This window comes from Syngnathus floridae, chromosome 21 (assembly GCF_059516105.1).
Source record: "Syngnathus floridae isolate MCC-2025c chromosome 21, RoL_Sflo_1.0, whole genome shotgun sequence".
In the NCBI taxonomy this organism is placed as follows: Eukaryota; Metazoa; Chordata; class Actinopteri; order Syngnathiformes; family Syngnathidae; genus Syngnathus; species Syngnathus floridae.
In genome coordinates, this window is record NC_142433.1 from 6,181,801 (window position 1) to 6,196,708 (window position 14,908).

Below are 14,908 nucleotides of genomic sequence, written 5' to 3' on the forward strand. Positions count from 1 at the left end.
TCACTTTTCATGTGACAACTTAGAACCATAATTAATCCCAATTTGATTTAAAAACGCCCCCCTCCATATAAAAATTAACTAAAATCCATTTTTACCACATCCCGACATTTATTTGCCGTTGATCCTATTTTGAAGCTGCCATCTTTCTGTTTCCTGAATTTGACGTTGTGGCCCGGTTCTTAAGACTCTCAACTCCTCCAGGATTCCCTGCCAGCCTCTCTGTCTCGCGGCTGCGCCTGCGCACGCATGCACAAACACGCGCGTGCGTGTGCACTCACGCTTGCGTCACAGGCGCTCCGGAGCGGACGAGGGCGGGGCCGAACCCTCCCGGGGAGGCGATCCTCTGAGGTGATCCCCCGGTTTATAAAGCGCTCCAGTTGCCGAGTGCAGCCCGAGCGGTGCGTCACGGTCACGGATCCCCCCACCCCCACCCACCCATCCACAATCACTCCCACCCACCCTTTTGGATTCCCCACTTGAGCTGAAAAGGTTTTTTCGAAACGAAGGCAAACTGCAACTTTCTTGCTTCTATGGATCACGAACCAAGCAAGTTTGGATCCGAAGCTACACTTTGATGTCACTTTATGATTTTGGGCTCCAAAAAGGAAATGATGAAATCTGCAGAAGAGGGTGAGTTTTCACTTTTATTACTAATTCAAATTTTTTTCATTATGTTTTGTGTACTTTTAAAACGTCCGATGACACGTTTGACATGTCCGTGTGGCACTTGGCACACTTTCCAATGTGATGATGCACTTTGATGCAAAAAATAGAGACGCTTCCGTTTTCCATTTATGTCCTTTTTGAATGAGTAACATGTGACAAGATATGCGTGAAAATAATTTAGGAAGCCACAACCCATACGAATGAGTCACGAAGCAAGAAAATAAAACATATGGTGGAAACGTGTCTCGGAACTCATTTTGGGTCCTGCAAAAAAAAAGAAACACACACACTTTAAGCTTTACATTCAATGCATTTGCACTTTTTTTTTTTTTTAAAGAAATAAATCTCTGAAAGCACTCAGCAAGATCTTTAAAATGGTGAGCATCTTGTGACTACCTGGCGGGGACAGCGAGGCGTCCTAAATTTAGCCACTGAGCTGTGGATAAAAAAAAAAAAGCTCTTGTGGTTTCAGCCTGCTCGGGTGCCGCTGATGTCATGTAAATTTACAGCGGACGGGAGCCTCTTGAGTCGGCCTTTGTGACGTCTGCTTCCCAGGCTTTTTGGCACAGGCGAGAACCACAACCCTAACCTTAACCCCCCTAACAAAAACTTTTACACTTTATAATGGTGTGATTAAATAATGAGGTAAAATGAGGGGGGGGGGTGTTTAAATGTGCCAGACAGAGTTTATTTTGTTGTTTTAATAGCATACGTGTTTGCCCCCACCCATCCACCTGGTCTCCATTTATACAACTGGAGCCATTGGAAATGCTCTGCGTCATTGTTCACCGCGACGTCGCCAAAACTCAGTGTGACTGGTCATGCTGTGGTGGGAAGTATCAGACACAATCGCAAGTCCAAACAAAAACACTGCGGGCGGTTGAGCTAAACTTATATTTGTTTTGCTTGTGACAAGACAATTTGTCATTGCTGTCACCAAATAACTGGTTGCACCGCTAACCAGTGTCAAGAGACATGCTAACCAGTTGGACTACCTAAAAGTCAACCCAAATGAAATCTCAAAAATGGATGGATGGCCTGCATTGACACTAGTTATGGGTGTAACCAACATGGAAGCACGGAACTGTCCAAGAGGGAAAAACAGGAATTTGATGGGCGGAGGGATTGTCCGCCATGTAAAGCTTGACCAGTGTTGATCCAAAGTCCACGTGTTTGTCTTCCAGACGCATACGGCTACACGCCCAATGTCAGCCTCTCCCTCCCGCTGGGCAACCCTTGCCTCGCCCCGCAGTACCTGAGTCTCCAGACCAGCCCCGTCATCTCAATCTCTGAGGCCCACGTCTTTGACGGCCAGGACGACCTGAGCGCCGCCGGCTACTACCCGGTTCGCCCTAACGGGGCGCCCGCCTTGGAGAGCCCCCGCATCGAGATCACCGCCTACGGTCAGTTCCCTGAGGACGAGGTAGAGCAGGACAGGCTCCCCGTGACCAAGCGGGTCAACTCCGTGGTTACATTGACCCTCCCCAGCGGCGAAGGCTACCGTGATCCCAGCTGCCTCAGTCCGGCCAGCAGCGTCTCGTCCCGCAGTTGCCAATCGGAAGCTTCGTCCTACGAGTCGAGCTTCTCGTACAACTACGACCAATCGCCACAAAACTCTCCCTGGCAATCGCCTACGGTGTCCCCCAAGAGTTCCACCCTGGCCCTGCCCAGCAGTTCACCGCGCCACTCCCCCTCCACGTCGCCCAGCACCGGCGTGACGGATGACCCCTTTGTCGGCCGGGGTGGCTCTCGCCCTAACTCCCCTTGTGGTGCCAAGAGGAAGTACAGCTTCAACGGTGGTGGCACGGCGCACAAGCACTACCAGCACACGCCCAACCACTCCCCGGGGCCGTCGCCCCAAACCTCGCCCCGCCTCAGCGTCACAGAGGAGTCCTGGCTTGCCAACACCAACCAATACACCAACTCTGCCATCTTGGCGGCTATCAATGCCCTGAGCACGGACGGCGTGGCTGACCTGGTGGAAGGCATCCCCATGAAAGCCCGTCGGACCAGCCTCGACCACAGCCCCACCGTCAGCCTCAAGCTGGAACCCTGCGGCGAAGAGCTGCTCCCTGGGGAGCTCTGTCGTGACGAACACCCCTCCAACCGCCTGAAAAAGGAGGCGTACTGCGGAGGTTTTCTTGACGTGCCTCAGCACCAGTACTCCTGGTCCAAGCCTAAGCAGTTTGTCAGGTACACAAACAAAGCAAAGGTCAGCGTGTTGAATCCATTGACCATAACTTGTTGTCTTTTTCCAGCCCATCTCTGCCGGCTCTGGACTGGCAATTGCCGTCCAGCTCCGGACCGTACAGCCTTCAGATCGAAGTGCAGCCCAAATCCCACCACCGGGCCCACTATGAGACTGAAGGCAGCAGGGGGGCAGTGAAGGCTCTGGGCGGAGGACACCCCATTGTACAGGTTTGGAATCACTATTTTTTGGGCCAGGGGTTTTTAGTTTGAAGTCTCTAGTAATTTTTATTTTATGACGTTTTCGCACCAAAATGTTATAGATTCTTCTTTGCCCTGCCCTGCCCTGCCCCGCCTAAAAATTCTAGAGAACTGTGGAGACAGAACATCTCTTCCCCGGTGTAACGTAGTTCACGACGTGACCCACACACACACGCAGCGTGTCCATCAAACTGGGCGACCTCGCCCCTTCTCACTCCCCCTCACCCGCTTTGTCGCCGGTGTGTCAAAATGCGGCGGCAAGCTATTTCAAGATGTCACATTTCTGAATGGGATACGCTATTAGGCCGGCCGGTGGCTTCCTGTCCAGACGAAAGTGACTCACTGCTTTTTCCATTGCGTCCTACATGGCTGCTGCGTGCACACACACACACACGTCGTGATGGAGACCTGCAACAGCTTAGTCACATTAAAAAAATCATGTTCTGCTGCCTCAAACTTCTGACCTCAGATCGGCCAAATATAGAATTGATCGTAAAATCACGCGTTGCAACTGAGGATGTTTGTGATTTTAAAGAGCGGAGGTGATAACGATTTAAGGACATGAGGCCGTGAAAGAGAGAGTGTCTTCTCACTTAAAAAAAAAAAAAAAAAAAAAGGCTAAATGCCGTTCCCCCCCTTCTTCATCCCCTCCTTTTCCGCCGCCGCACAGACGTGTCTTTGTTTAGGAAAGTTTTCCCGTGTGCAATGGCTGACATCATCGCGGCGCAACCACACACGTTTCTGGCAGGCGACTCGGGCCGTGTCGGAGGGAGCCTCAAACAAGGCGCCCCCCTCTTCCTCCTTCTCATTACACAGTAGACAAGCCACTTCTGAAGCCCCCCCCCCCCCCCCCCCTTTCCATCTTCCTTGGTTTATTCTGGAACATTCTGCTGTGGTTCCCTTTTCCAAAATCCAAGCGGGCAGCGTGGGCTGTTTTTTGTTCTTTTCTGATGCCCGCCGCAACCGCGCACGCCGCCCACCCGTACGTCGGCACAAACTCGACAACGGCGCTTTCCGCACATATTCAAACCTCAAAGACAATTTCGAGTCTTTCATAACCATCGTTGACAATTTAATTTTCTGCTTGTCATTTTGGTAAACGCCAAATGAGACCATTTACGGTCTTTGATGAAACAAAGTTTTTGCAAAGACCATGTAAAGTCTTGACTCCACGAAATGTAGGTTTTCATAAATATGGCCGATCAAATGTTTTGTCAACTTGAATAAAAATGAAAATTTTGTAAACTGCAAATAATTAGAAACTTCAATGAATGGAGCGCAAATTTTCTCCACGTTTGGTAAACATCCAAGATGGTCTCGTGTCGGGGGTCATGTGTCATTTTGCTAAATAAATTTCCTTTGAAAATAACAGCCCGGGTCCACTTGATTCCATTTAGTCAACAAACATCATGTGACGTGAAAAGTGTGAGCCAATGCTCGGATTGTTTTGATCTGGCCTCCCCCCTCCCCTTCCTGCTCCGGCCTCCTTCCTCGTCGGTTCCTTGAGCTGCCGGAGTCTCGGCATTCCTCCGGTGGGCGATAATGCGAACTCGTCGGGAGGGGCCTTAAACTTCTAACCGACCTTTAATTGCCTCGACCGTCAGCTGGGTCGTACGTTTGCGCTTTTGGTTTTGGGCGGACAGGAACAGAAAATCATTTAAACTAAAACTAGCTCATTTATTTATTTTTAAATCTTTTTATTATAATTTTTGAATTAATAAGCCATTACAATTCTAAGCTATCTTTGCTTTGCTTTAAAGCTGACTTTGACTTTGACTTTCATTTATTTAATTTTTAAAAATCTTTTACAGTAAAATGTAAAAAAAATAAATAGTGTTGCTCCTGCTTTTAGAGGTTATTTAATTGATTAATATTCATAATTAAAGTGTAGAATGTGCAATGTGGAGAGAGCCGGAGACCTCGCTTGACACCGCGCTTAAATAAACACCATTGCTAGGCAACGGCCCGTTTCCTTACACAAACATACACACACACTCGAGATTTGAGCGGGATCCTCCTGCTAATCACATGTTGCTAAGTGAAAAGTCCATTCCAGCCTTTCCCCCCTCGTGGCAGCCGGCTTGTAATTAGACGAGGCGCTCGCTCGTCTTACTCCGCTCACCTCCCTGCATTTTTTTTTCTCTGTTGCCTTCATTTCATGGCTAGAGACTTTGAGTCCCTTTGGTAGTTGTTGTTTTGGGCTGCGTGCCTGTTGCATGTGGGTCTTGGTGGTCCCAGTGATGGGAGGGGCTTGAGGAGGAGGAGGGGGGGGGGGGGCTGTCAAGTCTACCGCACGGAGGTCTGGAAGTACTTTGGCCCCGCGGTAGCAGCAACATACGTCTTCATCCTGCCGAGGTTTTCGGCGATAAAGATCTGAGTAGCGTCAACATTCGGGACCCCTGCTTTGAAAGCCTAATTTGAAACCCAAAGGTTTAATTGGCAAACATTTGTATCTTGTGTCTTTGTGCTCAGCTGCACGGCTACGTGTCCAAGGAGCCGCTGACGTTGCAGTTATTCATCGGCACGGCGGATGAACGCCTGCTACGGCCGCACGCCTTCTACCAGGTGCACCGCATCACCGGCAAGACCGTGTCCACGCCCAGCCACGAGGCCGTCTGCAACAACAACACCAAAGTTCTGGAGATCCCTCTCCTGCCTGATAACAACATGCGAGCCATGTCAGTAGCGCGCACTACCGTACACAATCCTGATCCACGCGCGACTACGCTACATGCTAGCCTGCCTGACCTTGTCATGATTTAGTCCATGTGTGCTATGTGAAGCAACGGGCCAGGCTCCAAACGCTAATTCGAAACACTAACCCTCTATTTGATTGCATATATGATTTTTTTTTTGTGCGGTCAGCATTTTGGATTGAACCGATTTGTCATTGTGTTGCATGCAGGATTGACTGCGCCGGGATTCTGAAACTGCGCAATTCGGACATCGAGCTGCGTAAGGGCGAGACTGACATCGGCCGCAAGAACACACGTGTGCGGATGGTGTTCCGCGTCCACATCGGACAGGCCGGCGGCAGGACCGTCTCCCTTCAGGCTGCCTCCAACCCAATCGAGTGCTGTGAGTGGCACATTGATTCATTACAAATGATACAGAATTGTGGAATGGTATAAATGTGGCAAGTTTGGGAGTGAGAGGAAGAAAAAAAAGCTGAAGGCAAGCAGGCAGGGGGGAGTCAGAAGGTAAAAAAAGAGGAGTGAAGTCATGCCGAGTGAAAATATTCTTGGAGTAAATATTTAGGCGCAAACATCCATCATTTTACAGAACACACAAACGCTCGCTGACATTGGGATGCTCGGGCCAAACGGGGAACGGGTGCGCGTCTGCGTCTCATAAACTCAGTAGTGTGTCAGAGAGATAATCGCTGCAACCCAAACGCTCTCACGTGTGACTCAGCGAAGCACAACAGACTATTTCAGTCATCTGGAATCTTCTCTGGACTGCCTACCTCTCATGCTAACCTGATGCTGTCTCGCATCCAGCCCAGAGGTCGGCCCAAGAGCTGCCCCTGGTAGACAAGCAGAACCTGGAGACCAGCGCTGCCCCCGGAGGCCAAACCATGAAATTGGATGGGCACAACTTCCAGGCTGACTCCAAGGTGGTGTTTGTGGAGAAGGCTCAAGGTGAGTGCGTGCGTGTGTGTACGTGTGTGTGTGTCTCCCCTGGAGAAACCCCAGGACTCTTCCCCCGCCGCCTCCCTTCAGAATCTCTTCCATCCTTGCCAGAGTGCCACATGTGGTGCACATTAATGCGCTGTATTTTTAACCCAGCACATTTACATTTGCACAACTTTCCATTGCCTTCTTCAGCAGGGTGTGTGTGTGTGTGTGTGTGTGTGCATTTCTGACTGGGAGCTATTTGGGTTTGGAGGGAGGTAAGGAGCGAGACACAGAGAAAGAGGGAGGGAGGAGGTGGCGCTTGGTTTACAAACAGCAATTTTCTTGATTGGCCTCGGCGGGATAAAAACGTGACGTTTGGGCCTGGTGAGGCTCACGTGTGCTTCCAAAAACAAGGGAAGCCTTTTCATTGTTTGAGTGAAGAAGGAAGGGAGGAAGGAAGGGTTATCCCCGCATTTTTCACTAATTGCGTCTCCGTGTCGAAAGTGCGATAACAGGATGACATTGACAAAAGATAAACGAGTGAAGGGAAAATATAAATACCCGCTCGTAGGTCATTTTATTAGGTACTCCTGCATTATGCAATTAGCAACTCTAAAGTACATTTTAGGCTCTTGGTTCTTTGAGGGTGTACCTAATCAAATGGCTATATGGGAGTCATTTCCTAAACACGAGGCGGGCTGCCCTCTGGACCCCCGGGCAGGCCAAACTCCGCCTCCTTGACAAGGGTTTCCCTGCTTTTGTCGCATTCCATGGAAACACCCCACGGCCCACGTGCGCCTCCACCTCTCCATCCTTCCACGCGGCCGTCCAAGTCGTGTCCTCACAACGTGACAAAGCCGCTTGGCTCTCCTCTTGTCTTCTTCTTATATCATTCACAGGCAGGATTTTCCTTTGCCACAAAGAGCGCGTGCACGTGCGTCAGAGTTTCCCCCTGCAAGTTACACACGTAGGCAGGATGGGTCGCCCTCGACGGGCTGCCAACACACAAAAACCATCAATTGTTTAGTTTTGGGCTTGAGAAGCCAACAATCTTCACTGCGTTTCCACTCAGATGACAAACAACGGTCCAAATGTGTGTGCGTGTGCATGTTGATGACTCACACGAGAGGAAAGCCCTGCTTTCCCCTTGGAGGACCTCGTGGACGTTTCCAGTCGAGTTTAAAAGCGGTCATTTGATTAGGTACACAAGCCAATGAGAAGACAACTGTTTTTTATTAATGCCTATATGTCTATCCACGAAAGAGCTAATGCTAACGCTAATTGACAAAATGGCTGCTCGTAATCCAGCTCGTGTTCTCCCACCTGCTCACATGCACCTGCAAAGCGCCACGTTGTCACCCACGATAGCATCAACCAGCCCAGATTTTCTCAACCTGTAATCTAAAACGCCGTCCGTCTCTTCTCCCCCGAGCTGCCTTTGGGATGCCGAAACCCGATAAGCGACCCCATTTGGGAAATTACTCCTTTTTCGGCCCACATCGGGATTTGTTGGGCGGTGTCGGGTTCTGCCGGAGGATTTGTTAAGGCGTTGAGGCGAACAATTAAATGGAGTGGGGCGAAAAATTGAAGATTATGGGATTAGCAGAACATCTGTAAATAAAGCAGAGCCTGTTGACTATTCATGTTAAATGATGCTAACGATTAGCCTTTAGCTTATTTTGCCGCAACTTCTGTCTTTCTGTTTTATTATTCTTGGGTGCCAGGCCGTTCGGTCAAAGCGGACTTGAGCGCGGTGGGTCGTTCTGCTTTTTTGCTGAACCTCCGCTAGAAGTCAACGTTTTGCGGAACCGTGTTATGTTGCCTTGGAAACTCTTCGGGCCTCAAGAGGTTGCTCCGGTGAAGGTTAACGCACCCTTTGGGGATCCAGAGATGGTTTGGGTTAACTTATGGCCTACCCCAAGAGATCTTTTCTGCAGCAAGGAAGAAGCAAGACAAGGCTTCCTTTTGAGCTCATGTGTTTGTGTTTACTGTAGCTCACCACCCGGATGCCGTCAACTCGAGGCACCAAAGTGCCTCCACCCACGACCCAATTAGTCAGTCGGCACAGGGGCTCGTTTGAGTCCATAGTGACACGTCACTTTACTGTACGCTATTGTGCATCCGAGCTCCAGGACGAAGGGCGCTGGGTTTATTTGAGAGAAGGGAAGAAAGGGGGGGAGGGGCGGTGTTGAAGTTGGGATAATATTGGGTCCCGTCCAGCACGGTGGGCCGGAGAGCTGAGAACCATATTGTGCTCTGAGGAAAAGGGGGGGCTGCTTCTGGATCAGCTCAGACCCAACAGATGTTGCCCTCTTGCTCCGGAACATTCTGCGGTTATCAAATCCAGTCTGCGGTTATCAAACAATTCTTCTTATTGCCGTGCAAAAACGTGGACCCCCTGCTGGGTGGCGTTTTTCAAGAGTGAACTCTGAACCGAGGACAAAGGAAGTACACCGTTGAGTTTTTAAAACCGCAACAGGGTTCTGGCATTGAAATGCTTTGCTTGTTAGTATCCGGGGGGTCTTCGTCTGAGGAGAAGATGGTTAGCCAGTGAGGTCACACGAGCAGCTGGAAGTCCAATTTGTGCTTGGGAACTTAGCGGGAACGCGCCAGGCTTCTCCGACGGCATGCTGTCGGTGGCGACCCGCATCACCGCCGACTCCCAACCCGTGAATCGAAAAAGATGAGACGTGTTTACGTAACACCGAGAGCAGTTTGAAATATCGTGAGGCAAATATTGGAAAGCTCCTCGACGTGCCGCCGAGCAGATTCCAGGCCTTGCGTGTCGGAGGCGACTTTCCAGACGCGGCGGGCTAATGAGCTCGCCAGCTGCCGTCGGGATTCCATGCGCGTTGACTCGTCAAGGCCCCGCATGAGATGTCGCTCATCTCCTTGGAATGACTCAGGGCTATTTTTTGGGGGGAGGGGGGAATCCGATTTCTCACTCCCCCCCCAAGGGGACATGAGCTAACGTGGGTCAGACGACGTGACGTCGCTGGCCTGCTGCTTTCTCCATCAGTGATGTAACAGATGATGAGCGCGCCGCTTCTTCCACTTTATATCACGTTTTCCCCCATTTTGATTTTTTTTTTTTCTTTGCAGACGGGCATCACATATGGGAGACCGAAGCCAAAGTGGACCGAGATGCCTCCAAGCATGTAAGTTGAGCCCTTGTGGACAGAATCGTCACAAACGCGTCTCTCCATTTCCTGCTCCTGACCCATTTCTGCCAAACCAGTCCCACTCAGCCTACTGTCAGTGTTGACCTCAGACAGGTCATCAGCCACTTGATTAGGTACACATGAGATCCAATTCAAACCAGACCAGTTTTGCTGCTCTCCTTTTTCCTGCTTAGCGTAGACTCCCACATTATAGAAAGTGCTGGAAGACTTGGCACCGTGTTGCGCAATAGCTGGGTCGCCCGCACGCTGCATTTGTTGTGGTTGACTTCTTCCAATGACAACTTGATTGTTTTTATGAAATCTAAATTCAACACATAAACAGATGACTTGTGAACGGGCTGAAAGTCACATTCTGGAATTCGGCCCAAAATGGCAGCTCTAAGTCAAACATGGCTGATTTCCAGGCATGGGTCCTTGAGAATTATTATTTTTGTCTTTCAGAACACACTCCTCGTGGAAATCCCGCCTTACCGCAACCAGCATCTCTCCACGCCGGCGCACGTCAACTTTTACGTCTGCAACGGCAAGCGGAAACGGAGTCAGTACCAGCGCTTCACTTACGTGCCTTCCACAGGTAAAAACTACAGGTGGGCTTTGTCGAGAATGACTCGGATCAGGCGTCCGCTACAAAAAATTTTGTTTTTCATTCCCACTGGATGTGGCGGAAGCCGACGGCACCCAAAGAAAACAATCATCTGTTAGAATGTTTCTGAGTCATCTCACACAAGGGCTCATTGATCATGTTTGTTTGGGTCTCCTAGCCACAGGCCCACTCACGTACAAATGCGCTGACTCACGCCCGCCGTCCTCTTCTGCTCAGTGCCGACCATCAAAAGCGAGCCACGGGACGACTACGACGCCCCTCTGCTGCGGCCCGGCCTCTCAGGGCACCCCAAGACCTACTTCCCGCCTCAGCTGACGTACGGCCAGCAAAGATCAGCGGCCGACCCCAACTCGGGCTCCTCGCCGAGCACCAGCCCCAAACTCCACGACTTGTCGCCACCTCGGCTGCCGCCGCCTTTCCCCGTGCCCCACGTCTCTATCATCCAAGAGACCCCCGGCCGCTTTCAGCCGCCGTCCCAGCCGTCCACGCCCGAGGCGCCGTTCTCCCCCGGTGGCAGCCCTGCCAAAGGGCCGGAGAGCCCCCGAACGTTGGGCGTCAACATCAAGCAGGAGCCGCAGGAGCTGGACCAGATGTACCTTGATGATGGTGAGTCTTGGTTTTTTTTGTCCTTGCTGTCTTGTTTGACGTCCAACTCATGTAATGATGATGTCACACTGGATGCCGCCATGACGGTAATGAAGTTTTCATGTGGTCCATCACGTCATTAAAGCCTCGGGTGGCTGGCGAGCAGCGCTCAGGTGTAACCTTTCGCTTCTGGAGTATAGCTCGTTAAGTTGAAAGTCAGACGCGGGCGCCCGTTTCAAACTGCAATGTGTTATTTCGCTTAGATTTTGGAGGGCTGCATGTGTTTTGTGGCCGTGACGTTTTTACAGCTCGAGCCGTACCTTTGGGGCCTTGTAAAAGCCACGAACACTTAGGTGGAACTGCAAAAGAAGTCGCAATTATGTTTATGACAGCTCAAAGATAGTTTTATATTTTGGTTTTGAAGGATTTCAATATGAGTGACTCAGCACAATCTGAGAATATGATCAAATTTAATATGCAATTTGATAATTATATTATGATACCAGGTCCGTTGGTCCGATACAAGACTAATTTGAAGGTATTGAGTACTCATCGAGGGTACCGATACCAGCCACAAATACTTTAGGTCAAAGAAATTCAATTCTGACATTAAGGCCTCTCATTTTGTCTTCCACTAGAGGGAGCCAAAATACCAGCCTTTTCAAAAACTCCAAACATCCCCACCAATCAGCGGCACTGCTAAAATGATTGACATCAACTCCCAGTGATTAACTCCCAAGGCTGCCTACTTATGACAGTCCATGATAAACAATCATCTGGAAAGTTCCAGAAAGAACTTCACAGTTTGACACAGCGGGATGTTTTCGAGCGTTCCATCCACTTTCTCGCTCGCCGTCCTTCATTGCGCGGCGTCCAATCGCAGGTGTCTTCTTACGGAAAGTGTGAGTCACCATTCGTCTGGCCGCGTATTGACCGTCTGGCCTGCGAGCGAACGAGCTCCTCCTGTAGGCCAAGCCCCGAAGGCAACGGTGGGCCCAAGGCCATTTGTGCATGATTTACATGTTAGTAAAAATAGCGCAGGCGGGACAAAGGGCAGCAAAATATCTGTTTTATGTCAAAATGATGAAAACAGAGCCGAACTGGCCTTCAAAAAGGTTTGCAGCAGCTGCTACTTGCAGAAGAAGAAATGCGCTTGGATGCACAATGAAGTTTTGAGTGTGTCCTGAAAAGCGCTGTGTTAAAGAAGAACAGGAAATCCGAACCGCCAACCTTTTTGCCGACTTCTGCTATTCACCAAAACGGCAGAAGCATTTTGTGTGCGCTAGCGCCTCGCAGGAACCCAATAGGAGCCCCGACGTGCCGGGCCAAGAACATCTCGTGGCTTGTGGTTTGGACCAGAACGTGGCAGTAAATTTTAGAAGTGGCCGGAGCCGAGGTGCGTTTGTTTTATCCCTGCGCGAGGAACAGGAGGCGGTTGTTTGAACCCGGTTCTGGTGTCGTACCATTAATTGTTTGGAAGTCCCTTGGTTGTGTGTGTGTGTGTGTGTGTGTGTGTGTGTGTGGGCCTCCGTATCAGCCGGCGCCAGCTGTGGCGTTCATCGGCGGGACAGGAAGCAGGTTCCTGAAAGACTTCATATCAAAAGCTGGCAACGGCCTGCTACAAGAAAGCAATACTGCTGCTTCACTTTGTGTCTAGCCACGTCCCCTTTAGATACCCCACCACTGTCAATAAAGTGCCACGGTAAAAAATAGTTGGTCCCAGATGATGACTGGCCAACATGTCAACTTGCCACAGTATATCGCCAACTACTGGTGAGGATGACCTGTCAAGTTTTCTAAAGTATCGGCAGCCGGTATCGACAGCCTTCGTGAGTACCCGGTACCTAAAAATAATGTCGGTATCATATAAATGTTGCTACTTGTCAGTCCTTTATCAGCTGCTTATTCTGTTGCTATGGCAACTCAACCTAGAAGACAATTGGCTTGGTTGTTGACATGAATGTTGGCTGAAGCGTTGGCGACGTCGGACCTCTCGCCCGGGGCGCCCCTCTGGACTATTTTGGGGCGCATCGATACATTGACGTGCCTTCTCCAATTAGCTCACGCGCTTCCAATGAAAAGTAGGACACGGCAAACAGTTAGCGAGCGAGCGAGTGGGCGCAGTCATGTCACTCACTAAAAACTGACGTTTCAACAGGGGGTGTGTAGACTTTTCTATCCACCGTAACCACATCAAGAGAAATCCAACTACTTGATTTTATTCAATTGTGCTTTTTTTCCTTTTCTTGCAGTCAACGAGATCATCAGGAACGACCTGTCCAGCATCTCGGTCCACAGCCACGCATAGGACCACCAATCCAAATGACATTTAGTCCCTTTCAATTAAAAAAAAAAAAAGGACCAAACATCACTTTAAGAAGCATCCAGTGCCTAACAGGTCATGTGACTATACAAACCGCAATATTCATAAAAATAAGTGCCTTTCAATAAGCGCACACTTTCAGTTGGTTTTTAAACTTTCATGCACTTACTGTACAGTTTGTAATGTATTTCTACGCATTTAGACAATCGATTAAAATGATTCAGTATGGCTACCAAAGAACAAATCATCTCAAATCCAGCAAAGCTTGACTTCACATTGCTGCCAAGACCAAAGAAACAAAAGCTAACCAGCGGCAATAATAAGTACATAGTAATATTTGAATGTTTTTAAGTAATATTTGAAGGTTTTTAATATTTATTCAGCTTGCATGTGCTCTTTGTATCAATGTTTACCATGCAGCCTCTTCCTATTAGGCTCCTTTTTTTTATACACATGTATTTATGAGTCTTATCGCATCTCATTGGAGTTTGCCAAAGAATCCTTGTTAATAGGCCACTTGTTAATCAAAAATACTACTTAGAGTTGGATTTGTATCTTTGTTAGTAAATCATGCAAACTACGCAGAGTAAATCATGCTTAGATTCTTGTTTTTCATATGGACATGGCAAGAATTTGTTCAATACAATAAAGTACTTTTTTTAGATACAAAATGAGTGCAATTCATGTGTGATGTCATTTTAGCTGTGTTTTTCTAACTTGAACACGTTGATAAACAACTTAATCTACTAATAAACGTTGTTTTCTTTGTTTCATTAAGGAGAGGGGACAAAGGTGAAGTCAACATTTACAAGTCAAATGAAAATAAAACTCTTAGGATGCAAAACTCATCTTAATGTTTTTATATAACATCTTGGATGACAACGATATCGATGCAGTACGATACAACAGCGACACCCTGTGGTGACTTGTGTGCACTGCAGAAATGGGTTGGTTTAATATAAACAGACCAAAATTGAAATACGGCTTCCTCTTTTGTGGACTGGAACGATTAAGAGTAATCATAATTTGATTGAACCAACCTCCTGCGTGGTTGGGGCTTTTTTGCACACGAGCGCTACCTGGTGACCAGTCGTGATAACTGTGGTATGTAGGTATGTGTTAATTATGTATGGTGTGTATGTATTTGTGTGTGTGTGTGTGTGTCTGTATGTGTGTGCGCGCGCGTGCGTGCGTGCAATGTAATGTTATGTATGTATGTATGTAATGTTATGTATGTACATATGTATGTATGTAATGTATGTAATGCAGTGGTTTTTAACCTTGTTGGAGGTACCGAACCCCACTAGTTTCATATGCGCCTTCACCGAACCCCTCGTTCGTGAAAAAATATTTTTTTAAATTCAAGACATAGATGTTTTTTACTAATGCACAAAATGAGCTGTGCATGAACACCCACCTTGTTCAAAGAACAAAACCAACACAATGCATGCACTCGCAACAAATTACATACTGGCGAATCAGA

The 14,908-nt window shown here is 48.7% G+C and overlaps 1 protein-coding gene across 1 annotated transcript; it reads left to right on the forward strand.

The window, feature by feature from the left end:
• The first annotated feature begins 334 nt into the window (after positions 1-334).
• Positions 335-14,066, forward strand: nfatc1 (nuclear factor of activated T cells 1). Its single transcript, XM_088364658.1, has 10 exons — positions 335-630; positions 1,851-2,859; positions 2,925-3,084; positions 5,587-5,792; positions 6,020-6,192; positions 6,615-6,755; positions 9,834-9,889; positions 10,355-10,487; positions 10,734-11,123; positions 13,355-14,066. Exons 1-10 carry the CDS (start codon positions 585-587, stop codon positions 13,408-13,410), a joined length of 2,370 nt encoding a protein of 789 aa, XP_088220784.1. The 5' UTR covers positions 335-584; the 3' UTR covers positions 13,411-14,066.
• The last annotated feature ends 842 nt before the right edge of the window (positions 14,067-14,908 follow it).